Source organism: Triticum urartu, chromosome 5 (assembly GCF_003073215.2).
Source record: "Triticum urartu cultivar G1812 chromosome 5, Tu2.1, whole genome shotgun sequence".
Lineage (NCBI taxonomy): Eukaryota > Viridiplantae > Streptophyta > Magnoliopsida > Poales > Poaceae > Triticum > Triticum urartu.
Window position 1 is genome coordinate 571,866,583 of NC_053026.1, and position 18,749 is coordinate 571,885,331.

The 18,749-nt window shown below is 46.8% G+C and overlaps 2 protein-coding genes across 5 annotated transcripts; one reads left to right on the forward strand and one right to left on the reverse strand.

Annotated features, from left to right (window-relative positions):
* Positions 1-9,743: 9,743 nt before the first annotated feature.
* On the forward strand, positions 9,744-12,541 carry LOC125510842. Of its 4 annotated transcripts, none has more exons than XM_048676114.1 (2): positions 9,744-11,166; positions 11,287-12,541. In XM_048676114.1, the coding sequence occupies exon 2, from the start codon at positions 11,419-11,421 to the stop codon at positions 12,223-12,225; it is 807 nt and encodes a 268-aa protein (XP_048532071.1). In that variant the 5' UTR covers positions 9,744-11,166; positions 11,287-11,418; the 3' UTR covers positions 12,226-12,541. The 4 variants fall into 4 exon arrangements, with proteins under 4 accessions (XP_048532071.1, XP_048532073.1, XP_048532072.1 ...); XM_048676116.1 differs by having other exon boundaries at positions 9,744-11,132; XM_048676115.1 differs by having other exon boundaries at positions 9,744-11,123; positions 11,246-12,541.
* A 1,677-nt stretch (positions 12,542-14,218) lies between these two features.
* On the reverse strand, positions 14,219-18,401 carry LOC125510843 (extensin-like). The gene is made up of 5 exons (XM_048676117.1): positions 17,150-18,401; positions 16,958-17,056; positions 16,127-16,237; positions 15,905-16,046; positions 14,219-14,592 (listed from the first exon to the last, which is right to left on the reverse strand). Exons 1-4 carry the CDS (start codon positions 17,909-17,911, stop codon positions 15,906-15,908), a joined length of 1,113 nt encoding a protein of 370 aa, XP_048532074.1. The 5' UTR covers positions 17,912-18,401; the 3' UTR covers positions 14,219-14,592; position 15,905.
* Positions 18,402-18,749: the final 348 nt, after the last annotated feature.

Sequence of the window (18,749 nt, forward strand, 5' to 3'; positions counted from 1 at the left end):
GCAATTTACCAAATGATTTTATTAGCAGAAATATTAGATAAAGCATGACTAATATAACAGTGACAAAACAAGCCATGCGATTTGACAAAGAGAAGGTAAACAACATCTTTATATATGAACTATAACTGAACATATCTAGAGCAACCAGTATAGCAAGTTGCATATATGAAATAGAGTCTAACATATGTAGGGAAAATAATAGAAGAAGAAACTGCAGCAGGACCTCTAACTGAAAGGAGAAGAACACGTATGGGACAACAGCAGCAGTAGAAGCGCTGGACTTGGGGTCGGTGTCCTCGCCTGCCATGTCGTCGAGGAGGTCGGGGTAGAAGTCGTCGTCGGGGAAGTAGTCGTCGGAGTCCGTGATGAAGAAGTCAGTAGTCGCGCGGAGCGCTCCCCAAAAACCTTATCACCCTTCTTCCGTACAGGACTCAAAAGATGCGGTTCCGGAGGCCTACTGTCCTGACCTGCGGTGCACGCCGCAAGACGGGATGGGGAAGAACATAGCAGCAGCGCAGTAATCGGAACTTTGTGGCGAGAGGAAGAGGAGCTTCTGTTGTGTCTCTCTAGAGAGGAGCGACCTCTCTTATATAGGCAGAGGATAAGGACGCGAAGAGGCTATGGTGGGAGGTGAAGCAACGAAGGGAGACGAAGCGAACAGGCAGCGGCCGAAGAGGCGCGCCTTTCGAATTCAGTGTCCACTACAGAAAATGTTTCAACTCCCACGTGACCTTTCATATACCCGTCGTGCGTGGCAAAATTTAGACGACGGCTCGGCTCATTCCTGCAACCCGCGGCGCGGTGCATCGCGTCGCGTCGTGACGAGGCGTGGCGTGGCGAGGCGGGCGGCGGAGGAGGAGCGCGCGTGGATGTCCCTCTTATTCTCATGCTCATACATGTGGGGAAAGAACCTCCCTTATAAAACGGTCCAACTCCCTCTAAACTAGCAATGTGGGACTAAACTTTTGTTCCACCTCTTGCCTTGCACGAATGGGCTGCGTGGGCCTCTAGGATTTATTAGGAATTTCTGAAACTGCTATTGGGCTAGGCCCAAAATAGACAAAATTCCAGCAATCCCCCACCAGATCCCAGAGGCACACAAAATTTGCCTTTGGTTTCAAAACACTGTTTTATATACCGGTACTGCAGTGGAGACTGTTAAGTTGAACTTCCACCTAGAACTCTATGCTACACTAGTAAGCAACTTGAACAGTGGACTGGGCCTTGAACTGCAAGTTTTCTATGAATCTAGCTTCACATAAAGCCTTGACTGATACGTGGCTACCATGGGTCTTCCCCGTGGATGGAGCTTATGCATCATACTCCGAGACCTTTCGTGAGTTTACTAGAGAGAACCCTACTCTCATAGATTGCGACGTTTAACAATCAGACTCATATAGGTGTGTTCTTCAAAAGATGTTCTGCAAGACGACATCTCTGCTTCAATGAGCCACTTATAACACGTTAAGATATACATCAACCTGCCATGCAGATTAGGAGAGTATTGCATCTTCATGGAGTGGTATTGTTGATAGTAAGGATACTCTCCTCTCAGTTGACCAACAGCTTGTCTTCCACATCTAATTCACGGGATCTCCGATCACAAAGAATAGGTTACTGTAACGCCCCGAGACCGATGTGTCAGGTGTCTTCCTATTATTCGCTGTTGTTGCCATGTCATTTGCTTGCGTGTTGCATCTTGCCATGTCATCATGTGCATTGCATCATCATGTTTTCAAAACTTGCATCCGTCCGGGTCTCCTTGTTCCTTCCGTTGTCCGTTCTGAGTCCAACCACACTTGCACGCGTCCGCGGCATGTCCGAAATAGTATTGTATAAGTGGCCGGAAAATGTTCTCGGAATGGGATAAAAGTTGGCGTGCGGTCTTATTATAGTGTAGGTAGGCCGCCTGCCAAGTTTCATCGCATTTGGAGTTCGTTTGACGCCCCAACGATTAACTATAGCGGCAATATAGCCGGTCTTTTCGTCGGACGTTTTCGGTCTCCGGAAACAGTCGTCGGGCCTCCCTCTCTTCTCTTCTCTCAGCTCGAGACTGTCTACACAGCTCACTACCTACCGCCAGGTCCAACCTAACCTCTCTCGTCAGCCCACAGCCCCCCTCGCACGCGTCCAAAAGTTGTCCCGAACCCGACCCGGACTGTCGCCACCGTTGTGTCCGGATCATCCCCGAACATCTACAAAACGTCTCCATTTTCTTAATTGGGCTCCCTAACCTATTTATCCGAGACCGTCTGATTTTGATCGGAGGGTCCAAACCTAATCCGTTTGTCCCTATATATATAGTCCACCACCTACCCAATCAAGCCAACCCTAAAATCTAGGGGATTTGTCCCTGCCACCGCCGCCGCACTTTCTCCCACCTCGGGATCTCTCCAAGTCCAAAAATCCCCCCTCGATTTTTCCAACCCACCAACCAGCGCAACCCCCTCCTCCTTGCTCGATCCCTCGTGCCCGAGGAACCAGCGTGCCCGAGCCACCTCGCCGGAGTAGTAGCAGCAATCGGAGACCGCGCTGCCTCCACCTCGTCCTCAACCCCGCGGCCGCCGGATCCCCTGCGTGCCTCCACCTCGAACCACCTCGCTTCCCTGTTCCAGAGCTCCTTCGCCCGAGCACCCTTGGAGAGGGCCTCCCGAGCCTCCTCGCGTCGTGCCAGCGAGCCCGTCCTGCCGGCGACCTCCAGGCCCGTCCCTCGTGCGCCGTCCTTCTCCTCCTTCCTTCCTTCTTTTTCTTCTATGCGTCCTCAACTCCCTCTCGACTCTCTCTGTTCAGGAAAACACCATGGCCACCGACCCCTGCCTCGCCTTGGATCTCACCGGGTTACCGCCTCGCTGCATGGATCCGCCGTCCCCACGCCTCCTGGCCTCCTCCGTGCTCGATTCTCGCCGAGCTCCTCGAGTCCCGCTGCTGCATCCTCTCCATCCTGCTCACCCCGCGCCTCCTCTGCATCGAGCCGAGATGCTCCAACGCCCGCTGCCACGACTGGTTCGCTGCCGCTCCAGGCCGCCGCACCTGTAGTCCGCCGCCGTCGCCAAGTCCCTCACCTCGCCGCCCCTATGCCCCGCTCGCCGGAGTTCGACTCCCAGCCGCCGCGCCCCTGGTTCCTCTGCGCCAAAGACGAGCTAGCGGAGCCTCGTTGACTCCCTCTGTTTTGACCGAGCGGCCTCGCTACTCGCCTGGGCCGGCCTCCTCTCCAGCTGCGGCCCAACAGCCTCCAAGCCCAGATCCGGCCTACCTCACCACCGTCCGGCCCAAGACCCGCTGTGAGAACCCCCAGCCCCTCCTGTGCACTGATGGGCCAACCAGTTTCGGCCCATTCGTGTTTTTTTCCTGTTGTGTTTTTTTCTTTTATCCCAGAGATTGCAGAATTGCAGAAAAACCCTTGCACTTCATGCATATAATTACTCATGAACCGTGCATCATATCAAAATGTTTTATATATGAAACTTGCTTAGATTTTCATCTAGTTTAATAATTTGCAACTTTCATCTATGTTTAAAATGATGTTTGCTTATATTTGCCTATTGCCATGTTAAAATGATTTAATTCATAACTAAATAACCGTAGCTCCGAATTAAATAATCTTTATATGTAAATGGGGTAGAAAAATGCCTAGTTTAACATGGTGGCATCACTTTGTATGTTTAACAACTCTAAAATTGTGTTTAGGGCAGAAAAGCACCAAATCTAAAATATGCATATGGGGATTTACCGGAATTTGTTGTTCGTTGCTTCCGGCCTCATTTAAACTTGACTAGATAGGTAGTTTACTTTGCTTCACCCTTGCCATGTTAAGAACATTTTATATTGTTGGGGTACATAAACGAGAGAGAACTAAATAATTGATGTGGTGTTCCGTCAATATGCAACCCGTTGCATATTGAGCTCCACTTAACTTGTAGTGTTGTTTGTGCACTTTGCCATGCCATGCATATTTAAACCGGACATGCATCATATTTCGTTGTGCATCATTTCATGTTTATGTGATGTTTGTTTACGATGTTGTTTGCTTCTTTCCGGTGATGCTTCTTCGAGTTGTATCCGGTAACGTCGTGTTGTGAGGATTCGTTCGTCTATGTCCGTTTATCTTCTTCATGGACTCGTTCTTCTTCCTTGCGGGATTTCAGGCAAGATGACCATACCCTCGAAATCACTTCTATCTTTGCTTGCTTAGTTGCTCGCTCTTTTGCTATGCCTATGCTGCGATACCTACCACTTGCTTATCATTCCACCCATATTGTTGAACCAAACCTCTAACCCACCTTGTCCTAGCAAGCCGTTGTTTGGCTATATTACCGCTTTGCTCAGCCCCTCTTATAGCGTTGTTAGTTGCAGGTGAAGATTCAAGTTTGTTCCTTGTTGGAACATGGAGATGTTGTTCCTTGTTGGAATATGTTTACTTGTTGAGATATCACAATATCTCTTATTTAATTAATGCATCTATATACTTGGTAAAGGGTGGAAGGCTCGGCCTTATGCCTGGTGTTTTGTTCCACTCTTGCCGCCCTAGTTTCCGTCATATCGGTGTTATGTTCCCGGATTTTGTGTTCCTTACGCGGTTGGGTTATAATGGGAACCCCTTGACAGTTCATCTTGAATAAAACTCCTCCAGCAAGGCCCAACCTTGGTTTTACCATTCGCCACCTAGCCTTTTTCCCTTGGGAGTCGCGCATCCCGAGGGTCATCTTTATTTTAACCCCCCCCCGGGCCAGTGCTTGTCTAAGTGTTGGTCCGAACTAGAGTCATTTGCAGCGCCACCTCGGGGAAACTTGAGGGCTGGTTTTAGTTGTACGGAGCGCTCATCCGGTGTTGCCCTGAGAACGAGATATGTGCAGCTCCTATCAGGATGTCGGCGCATCGGGCGGTCTTGCTGGTCTTGTTTTACCTGTCGAAACGTCTTGTAACCGGGATTCCGAGCCTGATCGGGTCTTCCCGCTAGAAGGAATATCCTTCGTTGACCATGAGAGCTTGTGATGGGCTAAGTTGGGACACCCCTGCAGGGATATGATCTTTCGAAAGCCGTGCCCGCGGTTATGGGCAGATGGGAATTTGTTAACGTCCGGTTGTAGAAAACCTGAAGTTGACCTTAATTAAAATGCATCAATCGCGTGTGTTACCGTGATGGTCTCTTCTCGGCGGAGTCCGGGAAGTGAACACGGTGTTGGAGTTATGCTTGACGTAGGTTGTTCTAGGATCACTTCTTGATCATACTTTTATCGACCGTGCTTTGCCTTCTCTTCTCGCTCTCATTTGCGTATGTTAGCCACCATATATGCTAGTTGCTTGCTGCAGCTCCACCTCATACCTTTACCTTACCCATAAGCTTAAATAGTCTTGATCGCGAGGGTGCGAGATTGCTGAGTCCCCGTGGCTCACAGATACTTCCAAAACCAGCTTGTAGGTGCCGATGAGTCCGTGCAGATGACGCAACCAAGCTCTAGGAGGAGCTCGATGAAGATCTTGTCCTTTGTGTTGTTTCGTTCTAGTTGATCAGTAGTGGAGCCCAGTTGGGGTCGATCGGGGACCTTGTCGCATTTGGGGTTCTTCTTTTATTTTGGTTCTGTAGTCGGACCCTGATTGTATCTGGTTGATGTAATGCTTTATTCATGTAATTGTGTGAAGTGGCGATTGTAAGCCAACTATGTATCTCTTTCTCTTATGTATTACATGGGTTGTGCGAAGATTACCTCACTTGCGACATTGCTTTCAATGCAGTTATGCCTCTAAGTCGTGCTTCAACACGTAGGAGATATTAGCCGCATCGAGGGCGTCACAGTTACCACTGTGAACAACTCATATTGTGGGTCTCATACCCATCTCCCTCGATGCATTATCTATCACATTATGTGATAGACCCTTAGTAAAAGGATCTGCCGGATTCTTAGACGTTTGGATATAATCCAATGCAATAACTTCGGAGTTTCTCATTTTCCTGAAAGACTTTAACTTTCTCTGAATGTGTCTTGATGACTCCATGTTATCCTTTGAGTTGCTCACTTTCGTGATCACAGTTTGATTGTCGCAGTTCATAAGGACACCCGGTACAGGTTTCTCAACAACCAGCAAGTCCTTCAAGAGCCGACGAAGCCAATCTGCTTCGACCATAGCTGTATCTAGTGTTGTGAGTTCTGCTTCCATTGTTGACCTCGTTAAGATGGTCTGCTTGCAAGACTTCCAAGAAACCACCTCCATGAGTGAATACATATCCGCTCGTGGCCTTTATCTCATCAGCATCTGAGATCCAGTTTGAGTCACTATACCTTTCAAGCACCTTTGGGTGCCCGGTGTAGTGAATTCCATAATTTGCAGTGCCTTTCAAATAACGCAAAACTCTCTCTAGAGATTTCCAATGCACATCTCCTGGTTTTGAAACAAACCGACTCAGTTTGCTAACAGCAAAAAAGATGTCAGGTCTTGTAGTACTGACTAAGTACATAAGCGAGCCAATAATCTGAGAATATTTCAATTGATCTCTAGTAATTCTTCGATTCTTTCGAAGTAACACACTCGCATCATATGGTGTTGGAGAGGGCTTGCAGTCACTATAGCCAAAGCGACTCAAGATCTTTTCCACATAGTGAGATTGAAGCAATGTAATCCCACCATCATCATCTCTCAACAACTTGATGTTCAGAATGATATCAGCCACTCCTAAATCCTTCATCTCAAAACATTGAGATAGGAAATTTTTGACCTCCTTAATAACATTCAGATTTGTTCCGAAAATCAGTATGTCATCAACATACAAGCAAAGGATAACTCCCTCGCCCCCACCATGGCGATAGTACACACATTTGTCAGCTTCATTTACAACAAAGCCTGCTGCTGTTAAAGTTCTTTCAAATTTATCATGTCACTATTTGGGTGCTTGCTTGAGTCCATACAAAGACTTCAGCAACTTGCACACTTTTCCTTCCTGACCATCTAGTACAAACCCATCTGGTTGTTCCATATAAATTTCCTCGTCCAACTCTCCATTTAGGAAAGCAGTCTTAACATCCATTTGATGAACGAGAAGACCATGCGAGGCAGCTAGTGAAAGTAGAACTCGAATAGTGGTCAGTCGAGCCACATGTGAGTAAGTATCAAAGAAGTCTTCACCTTCCTTTTGGGTATAACCCTTAGCCACGAGCCGAGCCTTGTACTTTTCAATAGTACCATCAGGCCTAAGCTTCTTCTTGAATACCCATTTACATCCTATAGGTTTGCACCCATAAGGACGATCAGTTATCTCCCAAGTTTCATTCACTAAGATGGAATCCATCTCTCTACGAACTGCTTCCTTCCAGTAGTCAGCATCTTCAGATGCACATGCCTCTGAAATAGAACTGGGAGTGTCATCTATGAGATACACAAGAAAATCATCACCAAAGGACTTTGCAGTCCTTTGTCTCTTGCTCCTAGTAGGAACATCATTGTTCTCCTCCATAGGACTTTCAAAGTGTTCTATCGAAATGGCAGGTTTGGTAATTGTAACTGGTTCCTGATTCGATGAACTAGGCATCTCCTGATTAGATAAGGTAGCCATATCCTTCATGGGAAAGATATCTTCAAAGAAAGTCGCATCATTCGACTCCATGATCGTACCGACATGCATGCCAGGTACCTTAGATTTTACAACCAAGAATCTATAGCCAATGCTATGAAAAGCATATCCCAGGAAAACACAATCCATAGTCTTTGGTCCAAGCTTCCGCTTCTTTGAAATTGGAACATTGACTTTCGCCAAACAACCCCATGTTCGTAGATAAGAGAGTTTTAACCTTTTCTTCTCCTATTCCTCAAATGGAGTTATCTCTTTGTTCTTTGTGGGGACTCGGTTTAGGACATGACATGCTGTCAATATCGCCTCTCCCCACCATGCCTTGGAGAGACCCGATGTGTCTAACATGGCGTTAATCAAATCAGTTAGAGTACAGTTCTTTCTTTCGGCCACCCCATTTGACTGAGGTGAGTAGGGAGGCATCCTCTCATGGATTATACCATGTTCCGCACAAAAAGCATCAAATTCATTGGAAAAATACTCTCCACCACGGTCGGACCTAAGCCTCTTGATTTTTCGATCAAGTTGGTTTTCCACTTCAGCTTTATAGATCTTGAAAAAGTTCAAAGCCTCATCCTTAGATTTCAGAAGATACACACGGCAGTATCTAGTGGAGTCGTCAATTAACGTCATGAAATATTTCTTTCCACCTTTTGTTAAAACACCATTCATTTCACATAGATCTGAATGTATGAGTTCTAGTGGTGCAAGATTTCTCGTTTCCGCAGTCGTGTGAGACTTACGAGGTTGCTTACCTTGCACACACACTTGATACTTAGATCCCTTGACGGTGGTGGAACTAGGGATTAAGTTCAACTTCGCTAGTCGCGACATGCAACCAAAGTTAACATGACAAAGACATGAATGCCACACATTTGATTCATTATTGTTGCAAACATGATTAACAACTTTATTGCAAACGTCTGATAAGGATAAACAAAACAAGCCTCCTGACTCATAGCCTTTACCAACAAAGGTTCCATACTTGGATATTATAAATTTATTCGACTCAAAGACAAGCTTGTAGCCATCTCTACACAGAAGGGATCCGCTAACAAGATTTTTATTGACGGAGGGGACATAATGCACGTTCTTCAGCCGCACGATCTTCCCTGAAGTAAACTTCAGATCGACCGTGCCAACACCATGAATAGAAGCACTTGAACAGTTTCCCATCAGCACGGTTGAAGTCCATGCGGTCTGATAAGACGAAAACATGGAAATATCACCGCATACATGCACATTAGCACCCGTATCAATCAACCAATCAGGAGAATGACATACTGAAAGAATAGTGGGAAATATACCATACCTATCATCCTTCATGTCAGTGTCTCCAATGACAACATTAGCGGTCTTGCCGCCTTTCCCAGGATGACGCTTGTCATAGCGATTAGGGCAACTAGGAGCCCAATGATCAGGATCCCCGCACACATGACAGACACCTTTCTTCTTGTCATTCTTCTTCTTGAAGTTCTTGTGCTGGACAACCTTGTTTTTCCCATCAAACTTTGCTTTACCATCAAACTTGCCCTTGTTCTTGAACTTGTGGGGCTGGAAGTTCTGCTTCTGTACCACATTGGCACTAGATTCTCCCTCAAAACCTCGAGCACATGTGTCCTTTGCTCTCGCCTTTTCTTCCACATCAAGAGTGCCAATGAGATCCGGGACGGAAAACTCCTGCCTCTTATGCTTCAGCAAGGTAGCAAAGCTCCTCCATGAAGGAGGAAGCTTAGTGATGATACCTCCGGCAACAAACTTGTCCGGTAGCATACAACCGAAGTGCTCAAGTTCTCTAGCAAATGACTGTATCTCATGAGCTTGCTCAACCACGGAGCGCTCTTCAGTCATCCTGTAATCATAGAATTGCTCCATGATGTACAGCTCAGTGCCAGCATCCGAGACCCCAAACTTGGCCTCGAGTGCATCCCACATATCTTTTCCATTATCAATTAACGCATAAGTATCAACTATGTTCTCACCAAGAACACTCAAGAGAGCAGCCTTAAATAGAGTATCCATTTTCTGAAAAGCTTGTGCCTGTTGAGCATCAAGCTCCCCTTCAGGTTTGCCGAGAGTGGCCTCATAGCAACTCATGGTTTGAAACCATAAGACTGCTCTCACGCGCCACATCTTATAGCGGATACCCTCAAACATAGGAGGTCTCATGGAAGTAGCAAAACCACTTGGGGTAAATTGCCTATAATAAAGTTTTTGGATTGTTGGAAATATGAGCAATTTACCAAATGATTTTATTATTAGATAAAGCATGACTAATATAACAGTGACAAAACAAGCCATGCGATTTGACAAAGAAACGGTAAACAGCATCTTCATATATGAAGAACGTAGTAGCATCGCAGTGATCGGAACTTTGTGCTCGGCTCATTCCCGCAACCCGCGGCGAGGCGGGCGGCCGAGGAGGAGCGCGCATGGATGTCCCTCCTGTTCTCATGCTCATACATGTGGGGAAAGAACCTCCTTATAAAGAGGTCCAACTCCCTCTAAACTAGCAATGTGGGACTAAACTTTTGTTCCACCTCTTGCCTTGCATGAATGGGCTGTGTGGGCCTCTAAGATTTATTAGGAATTTCTGAAACTGCTATTGGGCTAGGCCCAAAATAGACAAAATTCCAGCACAAGAGGAGTAGGAAGAGGATGAAGCATCACAGCGAAATCAGGAAGAATAGCGACAGCGATGGCCCCTCAGACTCTAGTGACATTAGGGATTTGAGCTCGCATGCGTGGAGGAGTCGATCAAGAAGCAGTGAGGAGGATCTCTCATTGCACACGCGGAGGAAGGGTCGCCGTGGTCATGATTCATGATGCAGCTGTAATATCTGATCATTTGGTCGCTAGACTGACAAGTTTGGTTTTTAGACGATCAAATGTGGTGTAGATGCCAGTAGCTCATGCAGTGGTCCTTGCGAGCCTTGCTTTCTAAACCTCTTCTTTTCTTCTCCTCTTGGCCGATGCGGTTCTTTTTCCGGATAGAGATTTCTTGCAAAGCAAAAGGCTTGTACTAATTTTGGTAATTTAGAGTTGTTTACATCTCACCCTCGGTTACGCCATGGAATTCCACTGACTTTATGCTAAAGAGAATCTCCAACGCATTCTCTAAACTTATAAAACTCCCAATAATTCTGGGTATTGGTACACTTCAACTAGTACATTCTTTAAACTCAATCCCAGTAATTTTTCCTCTGCCATTTCTTCCATATTTTGCATACATATACCTCAGTTTCAAAATTATATTTATTCCATTGAGCCTCGCACTTTATTCAAAGCACTTTTTTTTTGTGAGCAACCCTAGCCACGCACTTCGGCCTGGTAGCTACTTTTTTTTAGGGCTGGCCTGGTAGCTACTAGGCGGGCTGCGTGGGTCTGAGCTACTGTGTTCGCTAGGCCTTTGGGATCCCACAGCCCGATTTCTGTATGTCTCGTGGTATACAGACGCCGCCCATATATTCTCCAAAAAAAAAACGCCGCCCTTCTGGGGACAAGCCTTGGTGATCGAGGAGAAGGGTGGAGATGCAGATCGGCGCCGGCGGCGACTGCGCTGGTACGTACTGTACGTGCCTTCTATCTCTTCGATTCCTCTGTAGGTACGTCTGAGAGAGAGGACGAGGTTCGGCCGGCTAGTCCTCAAGCCCGATTTCATTCTGGAATCCGAATTCGGTGCAGATCTACCTACCGATTTGAGTCTCTGGCCGATTCCTGTGCAGATAGATCCACAGGCCGACTCGGAGCGTGGGTGTTGTCTTCCGCCGGAGCATATACACACATAAATATGGGTGTGGAGATCGCCTGAGCTTCTACCGGATCACGTCGATTCCGCTGGACGACGCCATTTGCCGATGCACAGCATGATGAACAGCTCGATGAAGGTCACCGATGTCAACATGGAAACAGAGGTGCCTGAGCTTCTTCTTGTACCAAATCATGTCGATTCCAACGGACGCCATTTGCCAAACCACAGCCCGATGAAGATCACCGATGTGGATATGAAAATAGAGGCGCTAACAAATTACATCAACCTCAGACGAGTAGGAGGAGAGGGGGGCAGTATGAATGTGGGGAACAAGAAGACCAAGAAGAAGATTTTCCGTGTGCCCCAGGACGAGCTGGATGAGATTCTTTTGTACCAAGCGGCGCCGGCGCCCGCTTGGCAGAGTGCGGCCAAACGCTATCCTTGGGTCGTCGCCGAGATGGAGAAGATCAAGGTAGGCTTTCTCGCCGGGCAGGACAAGATGAGGCGGCAGTACGAGGCCCTGGGCTACGCCACGTTTGAAGCGGAGGTCACCGATGATGAGCAGGAGGAAGACGCGGCAGTGACGACTCCTTATCAGGACAAGGATGAAACATTGACGACATCTTTTCATGAGCGGAACGATGATGCAGCAGTGACAACTCCTTACAAGGAGAACTTGGAGAAGGATGAAACATCAGCGGCATCTTTTCATGAGAAGAATGACGATGCACAAGCAGCAGCAGTGACGACTCCTTACAAGGAGAAGGATGAAACATCAGCGGCATCTTTTCATGAGGAGAATGACGGTGCAGCAGCGACAACTTCTCCTTGGATCACTCCACGAGGAAGAGGCCGAAGAAGATTTCGCCCGGGAGTCGTCAAGCAAGCATGCGGTGTTAAAAAGATAACTTAGGAGTTGTTTCGTTAGGTTTAACTTTGACTTTTCAAGTTTGATTTGTAAGTCAAAAAAATATCTATTTATGTGTTTTGGTTGTGGCTCATATTCAACAATATTCAGTCATAAGCCATAAGCCAAAGCCAAAGCCAAAAACACGTTGTTTTTCTAACTTACAAGGTAAACTCTAAAGTGAGAATTAAGCCTTACTAAGCATCACAGTAGACGTAGTTGTTGTTTTCGGTGTGTTTAGCTTTTGTTGTTGTAGTAGTTGGTTGCAGTTTTTGATAATGTACCATGTCATGTTTTTAATATCATTTTTTTTGGTTAAAGCTATATCTGATAATTTATTTGGTGGACTTGATTATAAGCATCCAGTGAAAACTAACTTTTGGTGAAAATCTGAAAAGTTTGTTCTATTTATTTTAGTTGGTTGATAAAAACTTTGTTCTTGGAACATCAGATCGCTTACGGAGGCATTAGATGGCAGGTGGGTTGGCAAGCAGATCCGCTTAAACAAAATTTGCAGAAACCCCCTCAAATCGCATCGCATTATGTTCCTGAAATCTCTCAGCAGCAGCTCCCGCGTTTGTATTCTAACAAAAAAAAGGTGCCATCGTAGCCCTACGCAGAGGCGAGGCAAACTGCGATGCACGAACCACATGACACATGTGGTAAGCAATCCAAACAATTCAAAAAAACTGTGATGCACGACCCTTGGATAAGCCCTCTGCCCTGTTCGGCTCTTCCAATCCCTCACTACGCGCTTATGTGTTGCTGTTCCAAGTTTCAGTTACACAATTTCCGAAACAAAGCTTCAGGTTATTTCGTCTGTTAAAGGTGAGAAGATTATACTGTCTATTTGCTCAACAAAGTTTGAGCCGAATCAATAATGGAAGTATTAATTCCAGCAAGCTGCACGGAGCCAAATAACAACAAAAGGAAAAATTAAACTTCACGTTCGTTTACCTGGGGCTGTGGGGCACATCATCATTGCTCGTTAGCCTCAGGATACAAGAAAGATTTGGTGACCAACTATCTTCACACGCGGAGATAATTGTTTGCTTTGTCAAACTGAAACTGTTAAAGAACTCCAGTAAGCCAAGGCCTTAAGAAACCATTTATTTTATCTGAATCATGTCTCTGAAAGATGAAGGATTAGCTTCTTCTTCTTGTCTTCTTATTTTGCTCCACGTATCATGTTGTTTTGTCAAAGAGAAGACGTGAAAAAAAAATCCAACAGAACGCACTGTAACCATCAGTATTTTTTTTTGCGAGAAATTTTTTCCAGCAGAAGGCACTGTAACCATCAGTTTTAAGAAGGAAAAGGAGCCATACAAGTTCACACGCTTTATCGCGTACATATTCTCAGATTTCTTCACAAAAATTGATAAAGCACTACGGGTGACAAGGTTTCACAGCATCAAACATCCATGGATTATACGACGACTGAACCAGATTCTTTAGTACTACTGAATAACTGAGGAACAAAGTGGGGAGGGAAGGAGAGAGGAGATGCTACAAAATCAAGCATTGAAGGAGCAGCAGGTCAATCTGCGCACGAACTCGCATAATTGCATGGGCCAGCACCGCCGTTCACTGGCGGCAGCCTCTTCCCCGCGGTGCTGGGAGAATCTCCTCTCTCCGTCACAGCCATTGAGTCAATTCTGGAAGAGCATAGGCAATGCTATTTGTTCTTTAACCCAAAATCAACTGCACAGTACCAAGACTATTTTTGATTGAGCTCCGCGTGTTATCAGTTTGCCACCTGAACCTGCAAACGTTTGATGCTCGGACCATTTCGTGTGGTAAGAAATCACATGCTGGTCTTCCCACAAGCAAAAAAAGCTTAAGTTTTACCCTCCCCCACAATTATCATGTCCCCAAAAAACTCACACCCTGGTCCCCAACAAAAAACGCCTCACCCCCTCCGTGAACCCCACTTTACCCCATCAAACACCCTACGGCCCCCCACACATATACCTGATTCACAGCAAAAAAACACGCAAAATAACATCTCCATGTGTTACGATTAGGCAAACACGCCATGATGGCCTTAGGGGGGAGGAGTTCCTGTCCTGAAAGATAACATCCCAGGCGAAAAGCTAATCAAGCCAAAATGACCTGCAAATTCTTTGTTGCACACGAACTCTGGAACCTCTCTTGTGCGTTGACGATCAGGTAACAAAACACAAAATCAGGTAGAAAAGGGCCCCCGACTCTCTGTTATTCATACACGATATAGTTGCAAACTTCCCTGTACCACGTGCATGCAACTTACTTTCAGTTTCTTAGATCTTTGCCCTCCCTGAAAAACCCGATTGTTTGCTGAACTTGCTTCATCATGCGCTTGCTTTGGATTGTTTATGGCCTTGCACCTGGCCTCTGCAAAAAAAAAGGCAGAAAAGGAAGTTAGTTGCTCAGAAAAAACACATATACAAGTGGTTGGCTCCTTGTTGTTTTGTCCCAAGTGTTTGCAAGTTTTAAAAGTAGTTGCAGAGAATTTAAAATCTTAGTTTGCCACCTGAACCTACAAACATTAGATAGAATATCATTATGCACGAGAAGAACAGTAGACTGAAAAATGCATAAGAACAGTAGACTGAAGAATGCAAACATTGGACACAAAAATATGACCTACTGGATTTGTATCTGCCAGTTATACTATTGCAAACTGTTGCATGTACATAACACGCAGGCTTTCGGCCACAGGCATCTCCTCTGCACAATCCTACAGTCTTTTAAAAGCCTCTTTGGTTGAAGTCATAGGAAATGAGATGGCATGCATCTCAAGTCCTATAGGAGAAGACATTTCAGGTTCATAGGGTAGGATTTTTTCCAATAGGTCTGAGCTAAAAATATTTACCTTTGAAATGTGAAGGATAGGAACCAATCCTACATAGGAATGGGAATCCATTCCTGCAAATCAAAGGGCTCAAAAGGAAATTTCCTATAGGAATCCTATCCTATAGAATTCTTACAAAATTCCTGTAAACCAAAGGAGGCTTAAAAGTAGGCAGTGGCATGTACCACGGGCTACCAAGCTAGTACGGCCAGCAAAACACTCATCAACAATCAGTGCAATCTAAGCACACGAAACAAGCTAGCTAGAGCTCCTGATCATGCATGGAAGCATGATCAGATCCATTATTTTTTTATCTAGGCACATGGATCAAGCTAGCAACTGGCTTGATGAAGCAGAGAAAGCTCATCCTGATATTTTCAATAATCCTCTCCAAGTGTTTGAAAATGGTCATTTGACTGGCTCACATGTGCTAGATCCTGACATTCATGATATGCATTTCTGCAGTCATAAAAAAACACATCCCGTACTTTCCACACCTCGTTCATGATGTCATGCACCTCAAAAGTCAGGCTAGTTATTTCTGCGAAGTCAACAAGCTAATTGTTCATTGTTATGACTTCTTTTAAAAGGGCAATCTAAGAAAAATAACTGTAAGCTTTGAACGGTCACGTAATATCAGGAAACCCTGATAGAGAAACTGGTAACCAAAGACACAAACAACTATGCACTTGGCTATGTATGTACTCCCTCCGTTCCAAAATAGATGACCCAACTTTGTAATAACTTTAGTCTAAAGTTATTACAAAGTTGGGTCATCTATTTTGGAATGGAGGGAGTACTATGTAGCAACCAAGATTACGTATCTAGATACAGAGTTAAGAGCCAAAAAACCTTAAGCACCACTGCACCAAGCTGCCTTAAGATCCCACTCGTCGTCCTCATCCATCGAGTGCTCGTCAGCTTCCGTTTCACCATCAATCAGCTCCAAAGCCAATGAATCCAGCAGTGCCAGATTTCTCCTTTCCATAACCATCTGAAAATATAAAAGCGTCACACAAGCTATCCCAGCCAGAAGTTTCTTTGAATGCAATACAAAGATATAGTATCACTCACGGGGTTATAGATAGAAGATGCCGTAGGCAGCGGACGGAGTGCTGGTGGAGGGTCGGTGGTCGTGAGCTCTGTGGCCGGCAGGAGACCATGAGCAGATAACCGGGGACCGAACTGCACGTACAAACACAATTTGGTTCTAATCACAAAACAGATAAAAAAACATATCAAGTCATTGGTTTAGACAGCAGATGGGCAGGTGGGTAGATCTGCGGAACCAGGATGCTGAGTGGTGGAAGAAGGCCAAAAAAAAGGTACTTCCATTGCTGCAGGCTGCAGCCACTATTTCTTCTACAGTATTAACATGTCTTTTTTTTTTGCGAGGGAGTATTAACATGTCCTTGCTCTTTGTGTAATTGGATATTCCAGGCCGTGGCAGATTCCGAAAGAAAGAAATTCAAATCGAAGAGGATCTTAAGGTGATGCTCAAACACATCATGAGCGATGGAAGTGGTCATTGTTGTCCGGCAACAGGAGTGTTGCCACAACCAAGCACTAAAGCAACTGACACATAAATTTTGACCTTGGGGACAACAAAGATGATGGGATTGAAGTAGCTGATTCTCCTTTTAACCCAAAACGCAGGAGCCCAACAATGCTCATGGATGGAAATGCCAAAACCTCAAGACTCCGAAACTGGTGCAAGATCAGCTAACCAACTTGGCTGAGATTTCTCAGTCAAGTTTTAAGTCTTACACCAAGAAATAAGAAAAATCCTAGTCAGTGATGTGATGGATTTGGTGGTTCAATGTAGTTGAACATTTGATAGCGTTGAGCATTTCATTGCAACGAAATTGTTTTGTGAAAGCAGGGCAACACATGTCAGTTACTCACGGGGTTAGCTGTAGGTGGTAAGGAAACTGCTGTAGTGACGCTGGTGGCGGGTGCTGTGGCCAGAGAGAGATCACTAGCATGCACACGGGGACCCAACAGCTGCACAGAACAAATCGAATCAGTGTTCGCACGGAACAGATCAAATCGTTGGTACCGACAGTAGATGTTCAGGCGAGCGGATGTGAAACTCACCATGCCGTTGTGGTTGCAGGGCTCCGAGGTCGCGGTTGAGGGCGCCGTGGGCGGCAGGAGGAGGGCGGGCGCAGGGGGCGTGGCCGTGGGCGTCGTGAGGTGAGCGCGCTCATGCGTCATGTACCAGGACGCGGGGGCCATGTACCAGGGCACCCAGTCCGGCGGCGGGACGCCGGGCGCAGGGGCGGTCGACGAGGCCGGCGGCGCTGACGTACGCGGGAGGAGGTCGGGCGCAGGGGCCGCCGCGGTCGAGGGCACCGAGGCCGGCGGTAGGAGGCCGGGCGCAGGGGGCGTGGCCGTGGGCGTCGTGAGATGAGCGCGCTCATGGGTGGACGCCAGGCGCAGAGGTGGTGGTGGTGGGCGGGGGGACGCCAGGCGCAGGGGTGGTGGGCGAGGGCGAGGGCGGCGGGAGGAGGGCGAGCTCAGGGACCGCGTGCGAGGGCGGCGGGAGGAGGACAGGCACAGGGGCCTCGGTCGTGGGCACCGAGGCCGGCGGGAGGTGGGCGCGCGCAGGGCCGTGGTCACGCCGCGGCTGGCGAACGCCCCCACCGCCGTGGTCCTTGCGCCCGACCTTGAACCCGCGCGGGCGAGCCGGATTGCCCATCTCGGAAACCCTAGCCGGCGGTGGGAATCGGGGGAAATCCGGGGAGGCGGGGAGGGGAATTGGGGGCTTTGGGGATGGGTGGGTTTATCCGAGGACCCGCCCGTCAGACGCCCAATGTGGCCCTCTGTCAACCCCACCCGCACCCCCACGCCTCGCATCCGTGGCTGTGCTGCCGCACCGAGTGTGAAGAACACAAAGACCTCTCTCTTCTCTTACAAGGACGGATTCCATCCTTCCTCCCATGGATCTTGGGCTTGGGGGCTAATCCACTGAGACAGCCAGCGGGCGCAGAGCTCCATCTTGAGGGGGAGGCTCTCTTGGGGATGGATGGAGATATGGCTCCATGGCTCAAGCTGTCTTCCATGCCCGGTGCTTCGAGGGGAAGAGAGGAGGAAGAAGAAGAAGCAGCAGTAAAGAGAGGACGAGCTGAGCTGAGAAGGACCGGAGTATACCTGGCCAAACCTTGGGCCGGGCCTAGCCAAGCCCGACCCAAAAAACCTGGGCCCGAGTGGTGCCTACTGGAGAGTGTGACCGAGTGGCCTGCCCCTGGCTGCATAGACAAGGCCACCAAGCGGGATCATTGTCGAATCCTCGTCTATTTAATTGCTTATGTGTCTTGGTCAAATGTTTATGGTAATATATTTACCGTCACGGCTTGCAAGATTGTTTTATAATTTAAAGCGTTAATCGAGCGTATTGGTTGTTCATAAATATAAGTAGTTTTAGAGATTCCATTACAAACTAATACATATGGGTGTATATACTCCCTCCATCCATATATATATAGAGAGAGAGCCTAATGTGTTTTTCAAAATTGACTTTGACTATTTCATTACAAATACATATGGATGTATATACTCCCTCCATCCATATATATAGGGCCTAATGTGTTTTTTAAAATTGACTTTGACTATTCATAAGATTAAGAGTATATTAGTTGTATAATGTGAAAAATTAAATCATTGGAAGCTCCTTTCACGTACGATTTTGACGATA